General features: G+C 44.2%; 1 protein-coding gene and 1 long non-coding RNA gene across 5 annotated transcripts in view; one reads left to right on the top strand and one right to left on the bottom strand.

Annotated features, from left to right (window-relative positions):
* EIF5A2 (eukaryotic translation initiation factor 5A2) lies at window positions 1-21,410 on the bottom strand. 3 transcript variants are annotated; one of them, XM_085635465.1, is made up of 5 exons: window positions 20,548-21,410; window positions 19,971-20,156; window positions 17,349-17,453; window positions 2,999-3,130; window positions 1-2,099 (listed from the first exon to the last, which is right to left on the bottom strand). In XM_085635465.1, the coding sequence occupies exons 2-5, from the start codon at window positions 20,133-20,135 to the stop codon at window positions 2,037-2,039; spliced, it is 465 nt and encodes a 154-aa protein (XP_085491591.1). In that variant the 5' UTR covers window positions 20,136-20,156; window positions 20,548-21,410; the 3' UTR covers window positions 1-2,036. The 3 variants fall into 3 exon arrangements, with proteins under 3 accessions (XP_085491591.1, XP_085491592.1, XP_085491590.1); XM_085635466.1 differs by having other exon boundaries at window positions 20,572-21,410; XM_085635464.1 differs by having other exon boundaries at window positions 21,347-21,410.
* Window positions 20,775-25,601, top strand: part of LOC146786039 (uncharacterized) — a 24,302-nt gene continuing 19,475 nt past the window's right edge. Inside the window, exons 1-2 of one of the 2 annotated variants that reach the window (XR_014970841.1) lie at window positions 20,797-20,907; window positions 25,144-25,235. This is a non-coding gene — a long non-coding RNA (uncharacterized LOC146786039). Of the gene's footprint in view, window positions 20,908-25,143; window positions 25,236-25,601 lie in introns of both variants that reach the window. The other variant, XR_014970842.1, reaches the window with a different exon arrangement.

The following is a 25,601-nucleotide window of genomic DNA, read 5'->3' as shown; positions in this document are numbered from 1 at the left end:
TTCACATTGCTAGTGCATTTAATACTTGTATATAGGGATTTGCAACGCCTATGCATTATCAAACAGTATGTAGTACAGAAAGAAGTCATGGATGAAAAACCAGCAATAATAAAACCACATTCTGTTATGGACAGCTGCCATTTAATGATTTTGTACAAGAAAAAAAAATCTACCTACTTGCATTCGTCACATCCGTCATGCCACCATGTTCATTCCCTATAGCAAAGTCAACCTAAATAGTGACGCTGCCAATGTACTCTATTCCATCACAGGTATGTTACTTAAGTATGCTACCATTTTAAGCTCCTTTTGGAAATCAGATGTATACAAAGAATTGAATCACCGCAGAAATACCATTCAATACCAACGAGGTGCATGTGATTAGAACATAATCAATAAGGCTCATTTAACTATTATAATGCTACCAAATGAGATACCATGCAATTTAGAATTTGGTTCCACTTACCTAATTAACTTTTAAATTATGGCTTTTAGCAAGCATCTGTTCATCTACCGGCCTTCCAGCTTTATTTAGGAAAGGCAATCTAAATTTGCATCAATGTGTCACAAGTAAAAACTAACATGAACTGGTTGCAATGATCATTTACATAGAACAGGTGAAGGAGGGTTAAGATGTGATGAAACTGCCAATTTGCAAATATACACAAAATTGCTTTTAAGTGAAAAAAAATCGGCACAAAGACGCTTTCAGGGCTATTGCCGGTTTGCACATGCACAATTCTTCAAAGCTTTTCCAAACCACCTTATGTCACACATACAGTTTTAATTTAACATGTGGAAATCCAATCACGCAAACATTGAAACTTAGACTGAAACAAGTAATGGTTCAAGAAAGGAAATCATGTTACATGTTAACGGGTGACAATTCTGCATGCAAACCACAACTCATCTGTTTGACCTGTTTAAAGTATACATCGACTTCTACTGAAGCTCCCTAATAAAATAGTGTTTCCTGTATATTAAACATTTGCCTTTTCATTAACAACCCCTCCCCAAACAAGTTTGGAACGAACCATGTAGAATCCAAACATTACATCAAAAACACTGGAAGCATTGCAAACAAATTCCTGGGAAGTCATTTACTCTTTTAATATTTCAAGATAAATACAATAAAAGAAAAAAGCAACTTAACTGCATTTTTTATTTTTATTTTCAGTCTGATGACAAAGGCCTCGAGTGAAAAATCTGTTAACTGCCCCCCCCCATTTGTGCCATTCTGTACCTGCTATGCCGCATACACCGAGCAATCCGACTACCTGCCTAGCTCAAAAGCAGGTTCGGACACCATTAAGGTTACAAAATGTAGCCAACAAATTTGGCATAGAGTACAACAGAGGTAATACAGTTCGTTGCACACAGCCATCAGATTTTTTTGGGGGGGAGGGGCCAGGGAACTGGGAATGGGCAAACTAACTGGCATTTTTAAATCACTTGTGTATTTGTAGGCCACGGATTACACTGAATATTTTAATCCAAATTCAATTATAAATCAGTTTCGTAGTCGATACATTCCATAGTTTATCCTTCTTCCTTACATATTAGAAAGACTTCTTGCCAACATCTTAGAAAGACTTCTTGCCAACATCTTAGTACGGTAGTTTAAGTAATACAAATTTAAACATTGTTCAGCTAAAGTTACCTTCTGCCTCAGGTGCCATTTATCATTTTTAAACTAAAAGCCCAATACTCCCATCTGTCCATGTGAACAAGTACATTATAATCCGGAAAATACTGTAAAACATCCACGAATGACACTTGATCTGGTTTCTTGGACCCACAAGCTGACACCTACAGGAATAGTAAAGGTACAACTTTCAAGATTTCATAATAAATTAAAACCTCAGTGATTTCGAAACTGCCAGTTAACCTGCAACACTATTCAAGGATCCAGCTCTATTTTGAAACAATCCAAAAGGAAATGAGGTTGTTTGTGAAGGCCATAGCTTTGGTGACAATCTGAACCAAATTCTTTAGATCCTTTTTTCTGGACTGCGCTGTTGACTCCAAGTGGGCGATTATTTGGTCATGGCCTTGATAGCAACAGCACATTCCTCCTGCATGGCGCACAAGACAGAGACCTGCAAAATAAATCAAAATATTACTAACATACAATGAAACACCAAGCACAAGTAAAACTTTCACTAAACCTAGCTTCAAAATTTTGCCCAAAAAAAAAAAAAACGAATGGAAGGCAAATTTTTGGGGTCTCACGACTTGTCGGAAGTCACTTTCATAGAGTCCTTATTCTAGCAGTAAGGACCAAATACAATCTCACTGTGCTCAAACATGAAGTAGAACAAGCATTGGCAAAGCCAATAGGTCTTTCGCCTGTGCAAGATCTAGTGTTTTAGCCATTCTGTTGGGCCTGGGGTAGAGGCACGATATTGAGTAAATCTGGTGCACACAAGTTATAAAAAAAATAAAGGCAATGTGGACAAAAATATAAAACCGCCGAATGTGGGAGACTAAAAAACCTCACATGGACTATTTAAAGAATCTGGCATGCACATAAAAAGGAAGTTACACTAATAAAAAATGAAACTATAAGAACACATGTAGGCATATGTTGCCTTTAGTTGCATAAATAAAGGCAGAAAGAAACTTGCATTGTCGAAAAAAGCTAGAAGCACATGGACGAAGTGCACCCACAGGGACTGTTTAAAGCTGAAGAAAAAAGTAGCTCCAAACGAGCAGTGGAAGGACAAGACCTTGAACCATAGTCGATGGGAGGGTTTAGTAGATTAAAAGAAAGCAAAGCTGACCACACCATGAGTGACAATGAAGCCAACCAATGGTAGGCAATCAGCAGGTATAAAGTCCAGACGGTAAATTCTAGAGACAGCACATGCAATGTATACCTAGGCAAGACCTAGAAAACACTGCAGATTAGTCAACAGAAAACGCCACACAAAGCATCAAGTATGCATTGTTCAACTAAATATTCTGTAGTTTTATTTATGTAATTAAGCACCCCTACCATAATCTCTTCTCCCGCCTCATATTTTGACTCAATCTCCTTCCCAAGGTCACCTTCGGGTACCTTCAGATCGTCACGAACATCACCGGTATCAGTAAGAAGAGACAGGTAATTGTCACAAATACCAATAAGCTGTGGAAGAAATGGTTGGAGAAAAATCCGTTAGTAGAGGGAAATTTAAATGACTTGCCATGAAAATTAACTTCATTTACTGAAATACCAAGTGCACTGAAAGAGTCACAAATAGAGATGTAACCCTTTTAGCTGCCACTGAGCGAGAAAGGCAAAGGTCCAATTAACAGCACAGCTAGTGCTGTGCAGAAAGCATGGCATACGACAAAGTACTGAAAACCAAATACTCTTCAATCTAAAGATCCCAGGTATGTTGGAGAACAGGAGAAACTAGGAAAGACGGCATGGAAAAGTTATGTTACACCAACTCCCTGGAACCAGCATATTTAATACTATACAACGAATAGGTTAGCCCAAGAACAAAAAAACTTCCAGAAATTTGTTCCTGGTTTCTTTCAATATAAATATTATAAAGAAAACCTTGTTCAAGACAGCAGGACTGCCTCACAAGCTCCTTTAAATTTACCCCGTTTTCGACACTAACCGCCAGGGGTTCCATTTCTATGCATTGAGACTTTATACCACATGGGCAGGCAGGACATGAGAACTGGCGGAGTCCAACTGCTCTCACAGCTTTTTTTTTTTAAAGGAACACTACATGGGAAATCCAGAGTCTGGGAAGCAAGGGTGGTTGCAATATGGCACCATACCCATTTGGTAAAAAATTTAAATTTAAGTACAGGGAACGGCAGAATGAACAGCCATTAACGCCGTTACCTTTGCAGTGTGGAGGACATGATCAGCTAGTCCTCCACACAGAAGCACCTTCTGGTGCAGGCAACAGAAGAATTTTCTGAAACGTATTCCGCAACGAGTACACAGACGAAAACTGAAAAGGGCATTGAACAAGTAAAGTTAAAGCAGTTTGCACCCTCCAAAGGGGAGCAAAAAGGTCAGAGGAAAGGGTTTTTTTTTTTTAATTGGGCAGAGCACCGATACTTAAGATTCCAAATGGGCCTATAGCATTTTATGGGAGTTTACCCCCAATATCTATGGGGCAGAAAGTCTAGACCAACATTAAAAAAAAGTTGCTCATCTGCATTAAGACACCTACGCCTAAATCCCAACAGTTTATTCCAGCGAGCGCACACAACACGGGTGCAAAGTGCAGGGAAATTTGGTTTTGAATATTTTTGGTGTAGTTTTTACCCATGGACCATCAAAAGGGAAGGAGAGGCTATATCCAATTTCCTCTTGCCACGGTGACTAGCTACACTATTTGCAATCAGTTAGCAACAAGGGAAGCATTTCTGAATCCTAGAGACCCCGGGGAATTCTACCAGTCCATGCTCTGTGAATGTCAAGTTATGGGTTAAAAAAGGCCATTTTACTATGACAAACTCCTTTTAAACAATGATCAAAGTCTTAACACCATACATTCTTACACAACTATGAAACAAGAGCCCTGCGAGATTACCCAAGTTCCTCAGCGGAACAGAATTTACCGTCCAGGCCTAAAAATAATAAGCAGACAGTCTGACCATTGCACTGTTAGCTTAATGTTAATGAGGCGAAGGCAATTTAAGCTCGCCAACTTTGACAGACTGATGTCAAGGAAGTTAGCTCTTATTGGAAATTACAAGTGCTGCAATTAAGGCAAATGTAGACGCTCAAAACGAGCCATCCAGTCTTTAACCCCTTCGTTGCGGCGCAAATTCCGCCGCAGCGCTGGGGGGTTTGCGGCGCCGCCATGCTCATGACGGAACCACACAGTCATGAGTTACGGGTGAGCTGTGCTCATGACGGCGTGGTTCCGTCATGACTCCACCCACTTGCGCTAATCGCCCGCAGGCGGGGAATTAGCGCTGCGTGGGAGGAGCGGCCGCCAACGGCCGCAGCATGACGGAACCACTCCGTCATGAGCACACGGCGCCCGTGGCTCATGACGGAGTGGTTCCGTCAGAAGCATGCAAGGGGTTAAAAGCTGTAAAAATGTTGACGCTCAATTATGACAAATTTCTTACTCCATTTGTTGGCAGTCTAGAGTTTACCCAACTTTATCAAACCTTTGTGGGAACAAAATAGAGTAAATTGCTTATTATTGACCCGCTTCAGCTGCAAGTTTGCTTTCTAGTGAAGATTTAGCAGGAAATTGAGCTTTATGCGCAACTAGGTGGTTACTTTCCTTTCTACTAGATAACTTGATATTCCAAGACCCACAGAAGTGTGGATGGTAAGTTATTTTTTTTTTCAATATTACAAAAATCAAGTTAAAATAATAAATCTTGGTTCCTATACATGTTAAAATACCAAGATCAAGGAAGATAAATATTTGCACAAATTTAGCTAGGAGAAAAGGTTTGAGGCAAAGTCATCAACTATAGAAAGCTGGGGTCAAGTGTTCCCTACCTAAAAATGCATTTTAGTTTAGTTCTCATCCAAAGTGTTTCTTTTAAACAATTTTAAAATGTTCTTAACGTAAAACAAAATTAGCAATAAGGTAGGAAGTATCAAGTCAGTCAATTTGGATGGGGCGGCTTACAATTAGAAATGCTACTTAGCTTTGTATCATCTTTGGCGATGTACAGCTGAAGTTGCTTTAGAGGAGGTTGAACCTTCAGCTCATGCAGAACCCAATGCACAGAAAGAAGGGTATGAAGAACTTGTCTAGGCCCACCACCCTAATCTACACCTTCACTTTTACCTGCATCTCTACCTTTATAAAGGACCAATTGCTACTAAACCCAATAAGGATTCCTTCTCCCCATATTGACAGGAACCTTAATCAAGCATTGGCATAGCCAATAGGTCTCACCTTTGCGGCGTTATAAGTGTTTAAACAGCTATTGGCTTAACGTTTCAAATGTGTTGTAGAGCATTGTGAATGTTGTGCAGCATGTTGAAAATGTATGTAATACTTTATTATAACTATTGGTCACCTTATATAGAACCGAAAAAACAACTGAAGTATTGTACTAAAAACCAAAATTTATACAAAAAGTGATAGTTTGTTTATGCAATGCTGTCAATTATTCCTCTCTTGTTGTAATTAATTTGTTATAGTTTGTTAGGTGTGGGATATTGTGAAATAGTATTTTAATTAGATAGCAGTGGAGAGTTGTGGAGAATTAATAGATGTCAAATTTTTGGCCAAACTGAAGGGGTGTGGAGTGATGCTGAGGTGGTTGTGAGTATTGGCGGAGGTGATGCTCAGGTGATCCGGAATGATATTGAGGTGGTGCTGAAGTGGTGGTGCGCTGCTTCCGAGGGGGATGCATGCTTCATGATACATAGGTGGTACAGAGTGATGAAAAAAACGTGAATGTTAAAAGGTGGTCCATTTTTAAGTTGTGTACTGAGCAAGGGGAGGGAAGGAATCACGCACCACAGTTGTACACTGCAGAGATGTGGAAGGTAGCATGCACCACAGCTAAGCAGAGGCATTTAGCAGCTGGTGCCAGCAAGCACGCACAAAATGCAAGTGCTAATAATTAAGTGCCCATGTGTGCACGAGCAGACACCAGCTCAAATTAAGCCACCAGCAAGGGCCTGCGTTACGTCCCCGGATCGAGCGAGCACCGAAAGCAATGCGGGGAAAGGAAACTTGCACCACAGCTATGCACTATGCAGAGATGTCAAAGTAGCACGCACCACAGCTGTGCAGGTGTGGAAAGAAACGCACACCACAGTGATGACAAACGCTGTTAAAAGGTGCTGTCAATTTTTAAGATAGTACCGAAAAAGGAGACTATAGAGGCCAACTACAGAGTATAGCAAATGTACTGACAATAACACTAATACAACGATAACAGTGCAGGAAGACTGCTGACATGAAATGCGAGTGCTAGAAAAAGCAGCAAGCACTCGTTGCGGTGGGGTCTGTCCCTTGGCTGGGGTGGAGCACAAGTCAGCAGAAAGTCTGCAGTGATTCCAAGAGGCCTTCTCCTAGAGCAGCGCGACCGAAAAAAAGCCAGGTGGATCATCTTAGTGAAGCCACAACATTATATCAACAAAGTCACCAATCACCTTGTTGCAAACCAGCAGGCACTCAAGAGTGCCACAAAATCTTTCTCCAGGGGAGGTATTTGGCAGAAACGCAGAGGGAATACTTTTGCGCCCCGTCATATGACTCAGTAGGGAGCAATTGCTTTTTCACGTCCTACAAATCTTATCCACGAGAGGTCTTATAATTTACTTTACTCTGGACATATGGAGATATACAGTGCATAAGTTGTAAACCTGCTGCTTTAATAAGTCTGGTAATGCTCAATCCAACATCATTGAGGGTCTTTCCCTGTAGGGATTTCTTTAAAAATACAACCACCTCAGTTGTGGAACTGAATCTTTCACCAATTCTGCAATGCCAAGCAGTGTTTTAGCAAAGTCACCTGTAGAAAAAAAGGACCTCCATCTTCCAGAAGGCTGTCGAGTTACTTCCCCATCGTTAGTAAAGAATGCAAGGGTCAAAATAGAAGAAACTGAACCAGACACCTAGAAATTGGCTTGGGCAACGTCTGACTTTGTGATAATTAATACATCTCACTTGGAGACAAGTCAAATTTGCCTTGATTCTGATTCTCGAGCGCACAGAATATTACCAACTAGAGCATAAACGGCTAGTGAACCTAAAAGAAAAAGAAACGGAGCAACACCGTTTCTAGGAGCTGTAATGGTTCAGTTTTAAAGGCACACAGCTTCCAGAAGCTGAAATGGTTTAGTTCGCCAGGCTCAGAAGCCGGAGACTAATTTTCCACACCATGAACTGTTTGTGGGTTGCTGCCAGCCAGTTGCCAAAATAAAGGATAGCAGAGTAAAGTTACTGTCATCATGCTAATTAATAAATGTTCACAAACCGTGGATATCCATAAAAGGGGCATCAATAATATACTCCTTATAATGTTCAAAACGTGTACCATGGATTGCAGTGCACAAACACTGCATTAAGCCAAAAATTCACTGGTGTGGCCCATAGAAAATGACGAAACCAGTGACGCACCTTCACGGTTAGTTCTGGGCTTTCATTCTCACAGCAGGATCTTGTATGGGCTAAGAACAAGGCATTTAATGCCTCAAAGTCCAATTGCCAGGAAAGGTTTGATTAATCCCATAGCACACTCAAGTTAACTCAATACAGATTAAAGGATGCAAGACCATTTAGGGCAATCATAAATGCTCCCAGTTTTCAGTCTTTACTGATTTTTGAAGTTCGAAAACCATCCATTTTCTTATGGACTATGAATAAAATATGGAAAATAGGTTCTTTTGGACAATTTGTAATACTGTCAATCATAAGTGATAGGTCAACAGATGTGCTGATAGTTAAAAAAAGTTATATATTTCCTAATTAAGCTTAAATAACTTCAATAGTAAAGCTGTTTAAGCTGTTCTACAATACAAGCTGTTTCAAATGACCGTATTGTAATGTAAATGGGTAACTCAATGGCCACTCACACATGAGCAAACACTTGTGGGTTAAAAAATGTGGAAATTATCCCACAGCAACTTAATTTTTTTTTGTTTTTTTTTTTTTTTTTACACCAAGCACAAAACTCACAAAATAATTATGGTTAAATACAGACCGAAACATCAAAGTAAATACCATAAAACCGGGAGACCTAATCTTAACAGATCCATGCCAACACATTTAAAGGGAGATGAAAATCATACGGTCTAGAGACCTGACTATCAGCACTGCGGTCCTTGATCTCTCTTCACTACTAATCTGCTAAGGGGCTGCATGGCGGAGACTAAGACTTCACATTAAAAATAAGGCTCAAAATCAATAGCTCCGGGCATTTCGGTTTCAATAACCAGTCTAGGCAGTGCAGTTTATACTTCGCAATCTTCAACGGCAGTTTGTGTGCTACATTAAGCAAAGTTCCTGAGGTTGTAAATGGAGCACGAGGTATGCATTAGGATGCCTCTGGTTGCACGGTCATTTGCAGGCAATCACTCTTGAAGCATGTGCTTTTAAGATTTGACCAACAAAAATTCCTGAAGATGCGTTTCTCAGAGTGTCAGAGGGATGAACTAGTGCAATCTGGTGGTGGAGCCTCTGACCACTTCACTCCTGTGATTAGAAAACAAAATCAACTTCCTGCACTAGACCAACACCTATATTCTTTGCTATACAGTGCTACTGCGATCAGTCTCTAGTATCTCACATAATGGCAGAGAGCCCATGTGATATACAGAGGGAACATTTCCCATGGAACCTCTTAAAGTCAGTTTGTGAGAAAGCTAAATGCTTTTTGGCCCTAGCAAACCCATTTCCTTAGGTTTCAGAAACAGCCAGTGATAGAGATTGATCAGAGGATTATAGCAAGGGGTTTGAGTGGATGCATGACAGCACAAGTCATTGGCAAACAGACAAAGCTAAACATGCCAGAAGTTTTCCAACGTCAGAGACTAGCACAACATCCACACCACTCCATGCACACCAGATATCCGTGCAAGCCAACAAACAGCTCACCATCAGAATCCAAAGCATGCCAAGAAGCTACTTTGGTTGTGAAAGGACTATGCCAAGAAGCTACTTTGGTTGTGAAAGGACTATTGCCTATCTAATAAGAGAGCAAACTGGATGTAGTGTGTAAAGTGCTCTCAGTTACAGAGTCAAGTCACAGAATACTGGGGGCTCAATTGTTTGGTTATGTTGGAATGGGGAGACCACCTTGGGTAATTTGATTAGTTCAAATCCACTCATTGTGGCCCTGGAAATAAGAATCCTGCAGAGAGGGTCTGTAATACCTCTCAAAGATATGGCTACAAGGCAGGCAACGTTCCAGGAAGAACTCGAGGGCAAGAATAAAGTGCTCGAAAGTGGGCTTGATTAGTTTGGTGAAGGAGACTCCAGACTGGGGCAGATGGCACCATCGTTGGAACGCCATGTTTATGGCTCCCATAAAACCTTCAAGAGTGATTTTAAAGAGAGGTTACATGATTCTTTACTTTTATTCAATGTTATGCTGGAAAGAACGTCTGTGCCAATTTAAAGATTGCATGATTAAAATATATATATTTAAAGTGTGATTTTAAAGTGGGAGTGAGATATATGTGTGAAGTTGACCAAGTAGCTGCCCTGCAGAGGTTCGCTATAGGAATGTTACCAAATATCCATCGATTCACCCGTTTTCCCAGAGAAATGTGGTTTTGGAGGGACTGAATGTTCCTTTTGAGATTGATGTAATGTTGTAATGTGTTTGGATACATTTCACGATCCATCTCGCAATATCTGCGTTAGATATTGCATTACCCTTTCTAGGGTAGGTTAAAAGTTTGTTAGTTCTGTCAATGTAGTATAATGTCCTTTTAATATCTAGTGTGTGAAGTGCTTTCTGCTAGTCTAGATTAGTTAAGACGACTTGTAGAAAACACTACATTCGCCATAACTTTGAATTTGTCCCACGGACGGTCTTTTCCGTATACATTTCAAGTAAGCTCTTGCAAGTTGAGCATGTGCATTTTTCCTCCTCTTCCTAATGAGAATAACTAGGAAAGAACATTCCATGAAAAAACTGTAGCAGACATGAATGCAACCACTAAAGGGAGGATCCATGAGTAGTTACTAACTACTCGAGAATCCCCACTGGACCAGGCAGTGTTTTTGAAGGGACTCTTTAAACCTTCCATAAACACTAACTGGGATTCTAAAATCGTGACTGTAGCCGCTTTGTAGATATGCAGCAATGGCTGCGAGATGTAGACATGTGTACACCAAGTCTGCGTTTTGTGTAGGTAACATAGTACGTTCTGCGCTGCAGACTTTGCAGCATAGCAAACTCTGGCAATTGGTGGTCTTGTTTGTAAAAAAAAAAAAAAAGTGTTTCTAAAAAAAATGTCCATACATTCAGAGATAAGGTTCAGATATCTAAATTCTAAGATTTCAGGAACAATATTGGTAGGTTGACTGGAATCCTGGCACCCAATTGTCCCTTGATTTGTAGTGGATCCTGCCTGCCTATTGGAGAGTCTCGTGGAGGGGGGGGCGCTAATGAGAAGTCTAGCAGGGTGATGTACCATGGTGACCTTTCCCATAGAATTAATCAGTCTTGTTGAGCTTCCTCACTACATACAGAAGTAGTGTGAGAGGCAGAAAAGAGTAAGCAAAGATCCCTTATCAGTTCAACCAGTGCATTGCCTTGTGACTGAATAAACTTTGAAATTAAATTTGTCATTTTGCGCTGTGGTGGAAATCTATTTCTGGTGTTCCCCATGCAAGCACATATAGCAACGGGACAAATTGGTCCCACTCAGACTTGTTCCAACATCCCGCTTCAAAGATGCGCTAGATTGGGGTCGACCCCATTCTGCCAGCAGGTGAATGCAATGTTGTAGCGACCGTTTCCATATGGTCTGTGCTAGCTGCAGAGAAGGAGCTCCTCTGTTACCAATTCATTCGTCACTATTATAAACACCGTGCAAATGAGGAAGAATCAGTGCACCCATTTTATTGTCAGGATGTTCAAGATTGTTACTTGCGCAACAGGGTATGTAGAAGCCCCGACCCTTTCAGCAGATTGCTGCTGTTCCACCATTGAAAGGAATGATGCCCTGTGGGCTGAAACACTAGATCTTCTAGATCCTTCGTTTAGGACCACTGACGCCAGTAACTCTTGTATGGGGCACATAGACATAGGTCTTAACTTGCAGGTGACGAGGTAGAAGAGCCAGTTGGTTCTGGAAATTGAGAACACTCTTGGATTTGGGGGGAGGCTTTGGCTGCGACCGTATTTAGAATCGCCCCCAGATGCATTCGGAGGTATGGATTGTGAACCCAAACCTGTGGAGCTGGTTCATCGTAGCCTGTATATCTTTGCCAATTTGTTTCCTCTCAGTTGTGTGTCGGGGGGGGGGGGCCTTCGAGAGTGTGGCCACCACTGCCAAACATTTAGTGAGTACCCTTTGTGCCATTGTCTCCGAAGGGTGGGACTTTGTACAGATGATGTCCAATTACCACAAACCTTGGGTAAGTGCTGTGAGCAAGATGGATGGGAATGGTGAAGTATGCATCTTTTGGGTAGATGGGCGTAATAAACTCACCTTTTTGCAATAGTGGGATGAAATCCTGTAGTGTAAACATTAAAACGTTCCGATTGGATGCATCTATTTAGAGGCCTGAGACACAGTACATGCTATAGAGTCCCAGCCATCATTGGGATTAAGAGCCTTGATACTTCTTTGGACCTGGTTTGATGTAGCTACTACTAAAGTAGTCTGCTGGGAGAACCCTAATGTAGTGGACCTGAGAACAATGGCTTATCTACTGTACATTTTAAAAGCCTGGCAGGTGTATTTCCACCAGGGTTGTTCCCTTTTGGCCACAATGAATCAGGAGGTACTTCGAGTGGACAGGTCTAATAGTGGCCTTAATGACATACGGTTTTGGAACAAGGAATTAACTTGTGTAGTAGACCCCTTGTTCGATTTGTTTGATAGGACTTTCTATTGCTTGCTTTAACAGTAACTCGAAAATCCTGTTGTAGAGTAACTCCTCTAGAGTCTTTACCGTGGTGTTCATGGAAGTATTTTTAGTAACCTGATGCAATCTGTGCTCTTATAATAATTTGTCGGAGATGAGCAACCTCCATTCTTTAAGGAAGAATCCCCAGTGTAGCCCAACTGCTGTTTTATGCTGGGGTGTGCTTGATGAGTCACTTTGCCACTGCCCTAGAATTAATTGAAGGTCAGTCCACTTCAACTGCCTCTCCCAGGAAGCGTTATTGTGGAGGGTATTGCCATTGCAGCAGTGTCTTGTGGGCCCAACAGCTGGTTATGGGGTTCCATGTCGAAACTCTACGCTATTCAGTGGCATCTTGGTTGGTGTAATTCTTGTTTGACATTCTTGAAAATGAACAGCTCCATTACCTTTGTGTTTCCATGGTCTTTGCTAAAAAGCATTGTCAATCATTGGTTAAAATGGATTCTCGCATGTAAAAGGCATGTTGATGCAGAAGACTTGCACTTCAGACTTGGCCCAGAGACCCTCAGTGAGGGATGTCTTCTCATGGTGGTTCCTCTGCACATTTGTCCGCCGGCCATGTCTTCTGCATAGAGGGCTGAATTTAGGCATGTGTTGGTTATCTCCTCTTACACAATTGTTTTTGCCATCTTGTACTCCTCGGGTGCTGCATGGTCGGCTTGATTTCCTCCCATCGTTTGTGACCACTGCTGTTGAGGAAAGGATCGCATTAAAGCTGACGATTCTCTAGTGAGTGGCAGCTTCTCTATACACCACCCTTCCCACAATCAGCTTGCTCTCCCTACATAGTGGAGGTCCCAGTGATGTGACGGCATTTCTGCCTTGTGACTAAGACAGTCGGACAATTTTTCCAAGAGTGCTTGCTGCTCAGCGCCAGAGATCCCCTTTGGGCATCTGGCTTCTTCACCCTTTATATATTGCTTCCCTGGATTAATGAAAGTATGATGGTTTGCATCCATCTGTACTCCTGGGTTTGGGCCAGTGCCTCTGCCATCTACTAACTGCATCCACACTGAAGTAGCCCTTTTCCCAGGCTGTTACATTATGCCTCAGGGTCTGCTACCCTATATGCCTACTGTAGGAAGCTAGCTCTTTACATAGTATACCGAAAATATGATGGACTGTGCAGAAGTCCAAGTATCCCTTCTTAGTGGACAGTGGCATACTCGCAATTAAACGTGCTCTTAGGGGTAGTGTGTTCAGGCAGCCTTAGGCTTAACGGTAGTAGATATCTACTGCACATGATACACACGACAGACTCTCGCCAATTTATAAAAATAACATGTCTTTATATAACTTTAGGCACCAAGATCAAGTAAATACGTTCTGATATAGGACTTTACAAGTTTGAAAAGCTGTAAGGTTAGCCTAGGGAGGAAAGGCATGTACTGCATACACGTACATTACATCGACTTACAGGACCGATCTTCCAGACTTGTGTTGTGTATGGGGCAGGGTCCAAGGCAGCACAAAAAGGTCACCTCTGGCAGCACTAGGGGCGGCCAGAAACAGGTGCAATTCTGTGTAAGGTGCCCTGTTGAAGTCAAAGTGGAAAGGTCCGTTCCAGCTGAAACAAGGGGGCTCAGGTCTCACAATGCTCAGGGACGTGGGGGCACCTTTGTTCCTCTTCTCTTCGGGCCTGGGCAGACGGGTGAAGAGGTGTCCTCAGGTTTCTGGTTTGTTACAGAATCACAGCAGAGGGGGCCTGCAAAAAGGCAGCAGGCAGGGTTAGTAAGTCAACTGTGGGCAAACCCAAGATGGGCTTAGTCTCTGGGTACCATGCTGGCACTTGGTACACTTCAACTGTGGCTAGAAGGCACAGGTGCAGTAGTGTTTTGAGGCCAGGTTTTTGGAAGTGGAGCCCTCAGATCTTCTGGGGTGCCTGCAGGATGCAGGGGGATCAGCTGTGCTACTCCATGGGAGCTCCTGGGACTTGGGTAAAGGCTGGCAGTCCTCCCAGGCTTTTGGAGGCACAGGCAGCTGCAGAACATGTCATCTTTGGTGCAGTTGTCTAGGACAGTCAGGCCGGCAGCGTTGGCGCAAAGCCAGCTGCTGGTCTTTCCTTGCGGCTCTTCAGTGTCAGTCTTCCTTCAGGCTGTCAGACTTGCTTTGCTGGTGCCAGTAGCTCCCCATAAAACTGTATTTATGCGTTCGAGAAGTGTAGAGTGGTAGCCACTGGGCTACCTACCCCTGGGGTCATTGTGCCTAGCAAATGCGTGACCTATCCGTTATCATATATGAGAGCACTTTCAAAATGTGAGTTCAGCGTGCCTGCTCTAGAAAAAAAATGCAGATTTGATTTAACAGACCAAAATTTTGCTTTATGTATAAGAATCTTGCCTCCAGTGACCACAGAGTGGGGACTGTGGCAGACATGGGAGATATGCCCCGCATCTGCTGGCCCCAGCACGAGTGGGCATTTCGGTGATCCTTGGAGCTGTAGGCGCCCAGCCATCTGGCAGCCTGTTGGGGTGCCCTAGAGTGGCTTCCTGCCATGAACTGATGGTGCGTTGATACCCCCGGGCTGCCACTAAAGACAGACAAAGGGTCTGCAGTCAGCACAACCTTAGCGGTGTGGCCACAGCTGAGGGTCCTGGCATATCAGGACATCCTGGCCCAGCGTGAAGCAGCCGCGGGGACTGGCCACAAGGCAGGACCAATGGCACACCCCTGGTGGGGTCCAAGCCCTGGGCTCCCTCCAGGAGTAAAAGCGCCTCTCCTCTTCGCAGTGTGCGTAGCCGAAACAGCGAGTGCACCGCCAGCCAGCAACACAACCCAGCCAGCTACCAATGGGAGAAGCAGCACCACTGCTGAGCGGTGTGCGCCTGAAAGAAAATAGTGCTCACCGACTACATAACGCCGACCGTGTAACACTGCAAGTAAGAGGTCCAGTCGTTATGGGTGGTCACACAAGGAGACAGGGCGGTAGGCACGACCTAAAAAGGGGGTCCCAAAACTATTCTCAATTTCTGCACCATTAGATAAGTTCACCTTTATGATCAACCTTGACTTTGATGCAGATTCTCCCCCCCACCCCCGGCCCCCCCAAGCAGCAACAATCCAACTTCGGGAAGATTGTTCACCATTTTACCATTTTAGACCGTTTCAGAACTGAACCAGGAACGTCAACAAATGAAGGAAGAAACAGCCTCCATGTTTAAAGTAATTGTTCAAGTGTTCAGTTACTTATATTTCATCGCCTGAGAACCTGTCACGGTGGCTGATGTCTGTACAAGCAAAGGAGACTTAACAGTGTCAAAGATTTTTCTCCAATATTCAAAGTTTTAGGTTCAAACAACAAGCAATAGCAATGCGTTGATCTATGTTCCTTTGCAACATACTGGTCAGACTGGTTTAAAATGGCAATTTTCCAAAACTATGATTGATCTTTAATCCTAATCATAGTGGTGTTGAAACAAAAAGGAAGCAATTACAGTGTAACAGATCACAAGAAACTAATTTTGATATTTAAATTCCTTAACTGTACACAATTTGCTTAGAACTATAAAAAAAATTGTGAAACTAACTAAGAAATGGAAACCCCACAATAGCTGATCCAAACTAGTGCCCTCTTCCCCATATTGAACCCGATACAAAATCTGAAATAAAATGCCCAGGGTAACATTAGGGACATGGAAAAGCAGTACCTTGAAGTGACTATTGCCAACCAGGATTAATTGACTGATTTGTAAAAGACTCAACAGCAGTCAAGTAACATCTCAAATAAGCCCTTTGCAATTGCTGGTCGCCAAGAGTGTCCTATTTACCCCAGTTAAGTGGAAGCACAATTAATGACCCTTAAGGCTCCTAACTAAATAAACGAAGACTGATATAGAGCAGATTTAAATCTGATCTTGGCAAAACGTTACCAGTGACCTGTCAAACTACCCCTTTATTAGGCACCCAGCTACTTACCAAGCATATACTGTTGATCTATCTTGATGGGCAATTCCAGACCTATCCATAAACAGTCACAACCAACAGTATTTACAACTGTTAGTGAGATAGTGTTGCCATTCTTAAAGTCTTCCGATGAGGACACTCACAACTACAATCAAAAGTTTGCATAGAAAATTGTGGTACTAGGCCTTAACTTGTTCTAATGACCTTATTTTTACTAATACATTAACGCAACATGCCAGCTACAGAGACCTACATGCCATCAGAAGTGGCCACTACATACAGCTACCCCACTAATACAAAACCCTTGTCTAGGGAACACCCAGTCCCATTTAAGCGTAGTCTTTGTTTAGCACCCCTGAGACAATGACAAACACATCCACAGGAATGCAAGACCTAATGGTACGTGGATTCACAAACCCAGTTTCAAGATTTTAGAGTGGAAATGTAATCACTTTTGCAAAATGCATAACCACCCCCTTACAATTACCAAAATTAACTGTAGGAACGAATAGCTCCTGGACATCAGGGCTAAAGCTAGGCTTGTGAACAACAAGGAGCAATTCAAAGACTTGTAACAGTTTTATGAACTACAAAGCTCAACTGTAGTGTTAAAAGGTTCTTACATTGTCCAGGGCTGAGCGCATGATGGGATGAGAATGAGTCAGTAGCAAAACAGCATCACCACGACACCCCATGCCCCAATCGAGCACACCACCCCTCCCCCCCAATCGATAAGCATCCCAAACTAACAAATCCCCAACTACCCTCTTGACACTGTCACAGTAGAGCTAATACGGGTTCCATTGCAGTGAATGAAACTAACAGCATTGCCGTACATATGGGCCTGAATATCGTGTTTATTTATTTTATGTAAAGAACAGTTGGTTTACTCACTTGGTAATCTTGTCTTTTGATATTTGGAACATCCATGTTGTGAGTGGAAGGGCAGATATCTTCATATTTCTTACCACTGAATATATCAATTCCAACAAGGTGAACCTAAGGAAAACAAATAAGACAATTCAGGATACTGCTTACAAATAAAAGCCCAAACAGGCAACGGTGATATCAAAAGGACGGGTAATGCATTAGCTCGAAGGCAAGCATAGGAGCATGGGATTTGTACTTTCAGATTTAAAATATCCTGTTATACATTTTAGCGGAAGCACTTCTTCAGGGGGCAAAAGGATGCAGACAGCATAACATACTAAAATAATTTGACAATCCTTGAGAATAACCATGTCAAGTGAATGGCTGAAGGCAATACAAGCAAAAATTATTTGAAAAGGCTAACTCAAAAGAAGGGGCTGATTTTGTCAGACCTACAGCATCAAATTGACAGTTGAATGAATCTATGTTTGACAACGCAATTAGACTGATGCTTGACAGTGCATTGAACTAGAGATACAATTTCATGTCAGTCGACATGTCAATAAGCAGAAAGGGAATTTTGTCAAGTGTAAAACTGAATAATCTAACCAAGTTTTTTAACTGACTCAGAGGTAGTCAAAAATGTGCTTCAAAGTTTAACTAAAATTAGTGTAATCTTGTTAAAATCGGTCCATACGTCAACCAAACCTTGGTTAATGCAAATGCAATTAAATAAGCATTGGCAAAGCTAATAGGTGTTGCCTCTGCAAGAACTATTGGCTTCGCCAATGTGTTTTCGCCATGTTGCACACCAGTGAGGCTGCGGTTCAGAACGGCTTAAAGTTTGTGGTGAAGTGTCGTAGTCCGGAACTGAAGAGTACAGTAGTGTGTGGTAGAGTGCAGTGGTGTAGAGCATTGTGTATTGGAGTAGAGTGCCACAGAGCGCAGTGACAGTGTCCTGTATTGTAGTCGTGCAGTGTTGTGTATTGAGTCGTGCAGAGTGCAACGGTGTACAGTGTTGCGCACTGGAGTCGTGCAGGGAGTGGACAGTGTTGCAGAGTAAAATGGTACACAGTACACCGGCGCAGAGTGGAGTTGCCTAGACTGGAGTGGTGCAGAGCAGAGGCATGGAGTTAAGTGCAGTAGAGTATTGGCATAGGAGTGGTGCAGAGAAAAGGAGTGGCATAGATTGGAGCATGCATGGTGTGGTAGCACACTTCCATTACAGGCAACACATCTTAAATTGAAATCACCATTACATTTGATCAGACATACGGTTACACTGAAAAGTATACAGTGCACAAATGGTGCATGGAAATGTCATCTAGTGTATAGATTTGATCATTTTTAAAAATGTGTTTCCACCACACTAGTCACCAAAAAAAGTGCCTCATTTTGGCTTTTCTTGATTTGAGACATTTAAAAAATGTTATGCGCTAGAAAAAAAGAAACATTGAGAAGCCTCTCTAGATCACTCCGGAGCCCGCGTGATTGTCACAAAACTTCTCACTGAGACAGAAAGAAAAGTAAACATTAAGCTCCCTGGAAGAGCGCCTCACATTTGACCTCAGAATACACAGCAAATGTGACAAGATAGGAACACGATTTATAATTCGATTGACAAATCGAGCACTGGTTGACAGATACCGTAAATGGGGGTGGGGGGCCTCGAGCAGGACAGCCTGAAACAAAAATCGTTTGTTGATATTTAATGCATGTACTGCAAAAATTGATAAACTTCAAACAAATGAACTACTAACATCTATCAAAAGGGAGAACATAGCCCCTCTTTTAAACCAAACTCTTAACAATCCCTTTCTTTGTGTAAGCAGGAGTCTGTGCTACAACGAAGAACAATAAATCTAGAAGCTGCGGTTAATAGTTCGATGCAGGACTTAAGCAAACCTAACAAACGAAAACGTATCTGGGATGATCAACTCAATGTTCGCTCTGCAAATATAGGTTTGCAGAGCACAACATATGGTAACCAAAATCCATTACCCAAAAGTCAGAACATGATGCGAGTTAGTCACCAGCACAAAAGCTACTTTCAACGAACCATTCGAGTCCATAAAATGTGCCACAATAAAAGTTAACATTCAGAACTCATAACCAAAAGGATGCAAAGGGTAAATAGGTCAGTAACTCCTGAACTGTACAATTAAAGGGTAGTCGCCATAACATTTGGAAGGTGACAGGTAACCCAGCAATTAAGTGACAAACCTAATATGGATACGTAGCTAAATGGAAAACCGTAAGACAGAATAAGTGATGTGCATACCATCTACATTGTTGCTTCATTAAGAAAGCTTGGTTTCTTCCGACAAACGTACCAGATGCCCAACGTACATATTTGTAATGGCAACCTACAGGGATCTGAGTCAGATTAACGGTCATTCTTGTGCACGCATATCACATCGGTCGTTCAGCTTGTACATCCATTCACCACAGTTTTACATCCAAAGCCTTCATAACACCTGGCTACGCTGAAATCACCACACACTTCATGCAAAATACAAGCCTAGCGGCGATAGGCCTGGTTTCCCAAACTGTGACAAACCAACATACAATAACGGGGTGTTAAAACGAGACCGTGCATTACCATCACTTGCAAAAGCACATGTTATAGTACAGATTATATATTACCTTGGCATGTCCGTGCTTGCCAGTTTTGGAAGTTGACATTTCAACGATCTTGCAGGGACGTCCCTTCAGTACCACAAACCCATTTTTGCGCAGTGCAGAGCACTGCATAGGGAAAGTGGTGGAAGCCCCAGCATCTCCAGTGGTGAAGTCAATGTCATCAGCCATGGCGAGGAGTTTGTACCAGTACTGCAACAAGGACATCAACTTTTGTTAAAAGAAAGGACTGTCGAAATGGGACAGAGTACAGACGACTACCTGCAAGCGCTCAGGTGCAAACTTACATTGAGATATTAAAATAGTTTAGCACCATGGTTTCAAATACAGAAAAAAGTATACCTGATAACTGGCACTTTTTTTTATTTAAGTACGAAAAAAAGTCAAAATACGAGACCTTGGATAGTACAGTTGTAAGAGGAGCAGTGCAACATTTAAGTGGGTCTGAATTGATTAGAAAGGCGAGAATTCGCCCCATAGCATGCATCGAAAAGATCTATTGAGCGTAAACTTGCATCCCGTTACACTGCCCTAAAGGCTAATTATGGTGTAAAAAGTGAGCACTTCCTAAAAGACAGCGTACATCGCTTGGAGTCACAAACGAGACCTTGTCTCACTTAGCTTCTTGGAAAGGCACCGGTTGTGTCCCGAGCCCTGTCCACGTGTCTAAAGAACCTGGCTCAGGAAACGGAAACAGGCCTACTGAACGCGCAGCATCACTGCCTAGTACCGAGAGCAGACACCCACTCAATGACCTGTTGACAGTTCTCCCGGGATCGCCCCGCGCGGCCTCGAAGCCAACCCACAAAGCACATGCGATGCCGTCTACGGGGCCGACCAGAAGAAGGGACGTGCCCCGCTGTGGCAGTAAGGAAAACGCGGCCTTCTTCCTAAGCGGGACTCGACCTTTGGAGCACGCTTTCCATCAACACGAGGAGCTTACGTAAGGACGGGGCACACTTCGTTTATCTGAGAAACTAGCAGTTTCCTAACTAAAGCTCCCACCACTGCACCCCGGCGCACGTAGAGCATTGGTACCGGGTGGCAGGCACAGACTGGGGCCGCGCGCTCCTGCCACCCGACAATATCCAGCGAGCGGGCCAACATAGCCCCCGCTCCACCCAGGGAACTCCCGCCATCCAACGCCACAGCAAGCGTCTTCCGCCTTGCTCCTATCCCCCCGGGTTCCTAACCCCAAGCGCTGCCAGCATAGGCCTCCCCGCCTCCAGCAGCCGCCCCCTCCCCACCTCAACCAAGCGCCGCACCAGCCGCCACCCAACTCCCGCTCCCTAAACGGTGTGCTTCAAAAACGGCTCGCCGGCGCGCCAAACCGGCTCTTGGGGGTGCTGGGGGAGAACCCACGCGCCATGCCTAGCCCTTACCTTCCAACAAAAAAAGGAACGTCACTGCGCATACGCGCCCAATTTCACTGCGGCAACCCTGCGAGAGGGGGAGGGCCTAGACGACAAGCTCCCAGCCACCCTTCCACTTCCGGCTCGCAGGCCTGGCGTGACGCAGCCTGTCCCTCCTCGCGGCCTGCCTGGGCACGGGGACCGCGACAGAGAAGACAGACTACAGCCGAAAGGAACCACTGCCTGCCCTTCAACCTTTTCATTGTGATAGCAATCTTACCTAACACTGTGACTCCCGTTTCTCACCTCCAAAGGATTGTCAACCAAATCCGCTGTAATATTTGGCAACTGTTTTAGTTTTTTTGAGTGAGTGAAAAATGATTGTGCAAAAGTATAGGCAGCTGATATTTCAGGGGGAAAAGTACTTCTGTTTTTACATTCATACCAGAAAGTTTGAAGCATTTGCATTGCATGACTATATAGTGACTGTTTACTTCCATTAAACCGCATGCCTCCTCTCCCTCAAATCAGCGTCTTTCTTAGAGAAATGATACTTTGGCAACATGGCGGACAATTTTGACAGTTCAGAGTTGGCTGGTTTTACTTTGGGTCCGTCTTTACTTTCCACAGCCACTGTGGCCACTGGGGTACCTTCTTGCGGGCTGACACCCCGTGCAACCCCGCCTTGCAGCATGCAGGCAATGGCCACGCCCCATGCTGCTGTGAGTGGCTCACTGCTCCAGGCTCTGCCTGCTGCTTTCAGACGCATCAGTTGTACTGCTTTTGCAGCGGCAGCAGTTATATTAGTGCTGCTAGGCCTGGCCCGAGGTTGGAAAAAACCTGGCTCCTGGTACCGCCATTATCCTGCCCAGTCATTGCTGACGCAAGAATCCTTGTGTAGAAGTGGGCCTGGGCGCTGTGGTTGTCAGTGGATGTAATTACTTCTCTGACTTGGAGAAGTAAGGGGGCATAAGGACACCCCATGCAGAATCGTTTATTGAACACAACTGTTTCCATTAGAAGTTGTCACTTTTTAAACAAACTACTCCTATACGAAAACACATGCAAGTGAATTGCATTTAACTGAGCGAATAAACATGTTGGTTGCAGCAGCAGGACATTTATGGTTTTCACTAAAACGAATGCCACAAGATATTTTAGCTGCTTTTATAGAATAAAAAGCTTACACGGTTCAGATGCTCCTTATAATATTTTTGTTTGCAATGTTAATTTTTAATGAAGACAGCCTATAACCCATTCAGAGGAGAGTAAAATCGGTGATATCAGTAAAAAATAGCACTATGGAATCCCATATAATTGGAGGTAAAAAAGAGCTAGTCGAAGCGGGTGAAGTCATGAGGACAGGAGTCTGAAGGTCAACATATAGCATTTGTTTGTTTGGCAACAAGGAACAATGTGATAGTACATCTGTTCTGGCTTACTTGATTGGCTACGGACTGCTTTTTAAAATATTTTACGAGGTTAAGGCACCCACTGCTGAGATCATTGTTCTATCGAGCAAGTTCCAGGGCATAATACTGGTAGGATAACTCTGATGACTGATGCACTTGCACAAGAGATCTGTATGCTTTATAGTTTCAGGTTTGTCTCACCATAAAATAGCTTGAAGCTTTAATGCACATGCTGCACAGTAGAGTGTGTAATAATAATAATCTTTTATTCGGAGGTAGTCACATCCCTAAAAGATATAATAAAAAGACAAAGACAAGCCTTAAAACACTTCATCAGTACAACTGTGTATCAGACTAAATAATGTGCAAAAAACAAAATCCAATCAATCATTAATGCATCTGGTATTTCTAGATCTGTAGAAAGAATCCGGGGAACAAACTCATTTAGGAAGTAAGAAGTAACTACAGACACAGGGTGGTGGTTGAGGTTTCGTTTATTGTAAGAGATGTATTCTCCTCACGCATCAGTTGCCGAATGAATTACAGTTGGTAAAAATCCTATACAAACCCTCACAACATTTCTAATCATAACATTCTCCCCACGAGAGTAAAACCCACAATGAGGACAGTATCAGTGACCGTGCACACAACACGCCATGTCGCGCTCATGCTCATTGACAGCTCAAAACAAGGACACGCAAAGAAATGTGCCCGCGTGCAACAAAATCTAAATGCTGCTCTTAAAAAATGTGTTACTGCAAAGAGCGCATAATCATTAGGCAACAGCTGCAGATACATGAAGGCAACGAAGGCTTGTCTAAAACTCATCGCTTTCAAAAGAGGTTTAAGACATATTCTCCTAGGGCATGGGTACTCACAAACTTTCTCTCGGGGGCCAAATTTACATTGTTGTTTGTGGCCGAGGGCCGCACCGGTGGGGGCGGGGTGAGAGGGGGAGGGGGGGGGGGCTAAAGCATAAACAATTGTGACCATGAGGTTGAACACAGGTCCCTGCAGCAGACGCCTTTGTCCACTGAGCCACCAGACCCGGCATACACACATCTCTCTCTCTTTCCCTCTCCCTCTCCCTCTCCCTCTCCCTCTCCCTCTCCCTCCCCCTCCCTCTCTCCCACTCCCTCTCTTCCACTCCCTCTCCCTCCCTGTCTCTCCCTCCCTGTCTCTCTCCCCCTGTCTCTCTCCCTGTCTCTCTCCCTCTGTCGCCCTCCCTCTCCCTCCCACCCTCTGTCTCCCTCCCTGTCTCTCTCCCTCCCTCTGTCTCCCTCCCTCCCTCTGTCTCCCTCCCTCTCCCTCCGTCTCTCTCCCTCCCTCTCCCTCAGTCTATCTCCCTCCCTCTCCCTCCCTGTCTCCGTCTCCCTCCCTGTCTCCATCTCCCTCCCTGTCTCCGTCTTCCTCCCTCTGTCTCCCTCCCTCCGTCTCCCTCCCTGTCTCTCTCCCTCCTTCTGTCTCCCTCCCTCTCCCTCTGTCTCCCTCCCTCTCCCTCTGTCTCCCTCCCTCTCCCTCTGTCTCTCTCCCTCTCCCTCCCTCTCTCTCTCCCTGTCTCCCTCCCTCTCCTTCTGTCTCCCTCCCTCTCCCTCTGTCTCTGTCTCTGTCTCTCTCCCTCCCTGTCTCCCTCTCTCTCCCTCTCTCTCTCTCTCCCTCCCTCTGTCATCCTCCCTCCCTCTGTCACCCTCCGTCTCCCACCCTGTCTCCCTCCCTCTCCCTCTCTCCCTCTCCCTCTGTCTCTCTCCCTCTGTCTCTGTCTCCCTCCTTCCCTCTGTCTCCCTCCGTCTCCCTCCCTCCCTCCCCCTCCCTCCCTCTCCCTCTGTCTCCCTCCCTGTCTCCCTCCCTCTCTCCCTGTCTCCCTCTCCCTCTCCCTCCCTCCCTCCCTCCCTCTGTCACCCTCAGTCTCCCTCCCTCCGTCTCCCTCCCTCTGTCTCCCTCTGCCTCCCTCTCTGCCTCCCTCTCAGTCTCCCTCTGTCTCTCTTCCTCTCCCTCCCTCCCTCTGCCTCCCTCCCTGTGTCTCCCACAGACTGCGCCTCTCTGTCTCCCTCTCTCTGTCATCCTCTGTCAACCTCTGTCTCCCTCTCCCTCCCTCCGTTACCATCTGCCATCTCACCCCGTGTGTGTGTCAGCCCTCAGCCCAGGCTGAGACAGCTTCCCAGCGCGCGCACACAGTCGCACTGAGACAGCTTCCCAGTGCTCACACACTGCCGCACCCGAGTACTTAACAGGTCTTTAAAAGACCATTTACATGTTAATAAAGCTGTGTTGAATTTCACCTCTTAGGCCCCTGCATCTCCATGTTGACAGTCACTGGAATCCCCCGGGCCCCCACAGAGCAGAGTCTCGGAGTCCGGGCTGCTGCAACCGGCAGTGTTTGCCTAACACTATTTACATTTTTTTTTTAAAACACAGGTAGGATGTCTGCAAGGACCGCGGGCCACCAAGGAAGGTTTGCCGGGCCGCTGGCAGCCCGCGGGCCGTACTATGAGTAACTGTGTCCTAGGGTAAGTCAAATATTTACATAAAACTACAAAATGTAGGGTGTCCTGCGGGTATCTATTGTTGCAACCACATGGGTCTCTCATCTCATCATGTAAAGCAAAACCAGGCAGCTGAGCTAAAACATGGTGGAGCTGGTTAAATCGAAAACGAGATATTAAAAATCTATCAGAGACATTTCTCAACCTGCATTGGCAATTCTCCATGCCCTGTACTGATTTTAGGAGAGCGTGCCCCCTCACCACTGGCTTTGTTAGCTCGTTGTTTTCACGGGCAGCCTTGGTGTGTTTAAAAAAGAGCTCTTTCACTATACTCAAGCCCCAGTGCTTCACTGAGTCAGGCTTTAAAAAAATGTTTGCCCTGCCCAAAGC

The sequence above is a fragment of the Triturus cristatus genome, chromosome 11 (assembly GCF_964204655.1).
Source record: "Triturus cristatus chromosome 11, aTriCri1.1, whole genome shotgun sequence".
Lineage (NCBI taxonomy): Eukaryota > Metazoa > Chordata > Amphibia > Caudata > Salamandridae > Triturus > Triturus cristatus.
Note: the sequence above shows the minus strand (reverse complement) of the source record. Positions and strands in the feature narration are given on the sequence as shown.

Coding starts and splice junctions, on each gene's coding strand:
- EIF5A2 (XM_085635465.1), bottom strand. CDS start 20,135: ATGGCTGATGACATTGACTTCACCACTGGAGATGCTGGGGCTTCCACC. Junction 3,131..17,348: donor TCAAAAGACAAGATTACCAA/GTGAGTAAACCA, acceptor TTTCTTCCACAG/CTTATTGGTATTTGTGACAA. Junction 2,100..2,998: donor AGGCGGGAGAAGAGATTATG/GTAGGGGTGCTT, acceptor TTTATTTTGCAG/GTCTCTGTCTTGTGCGCCAT.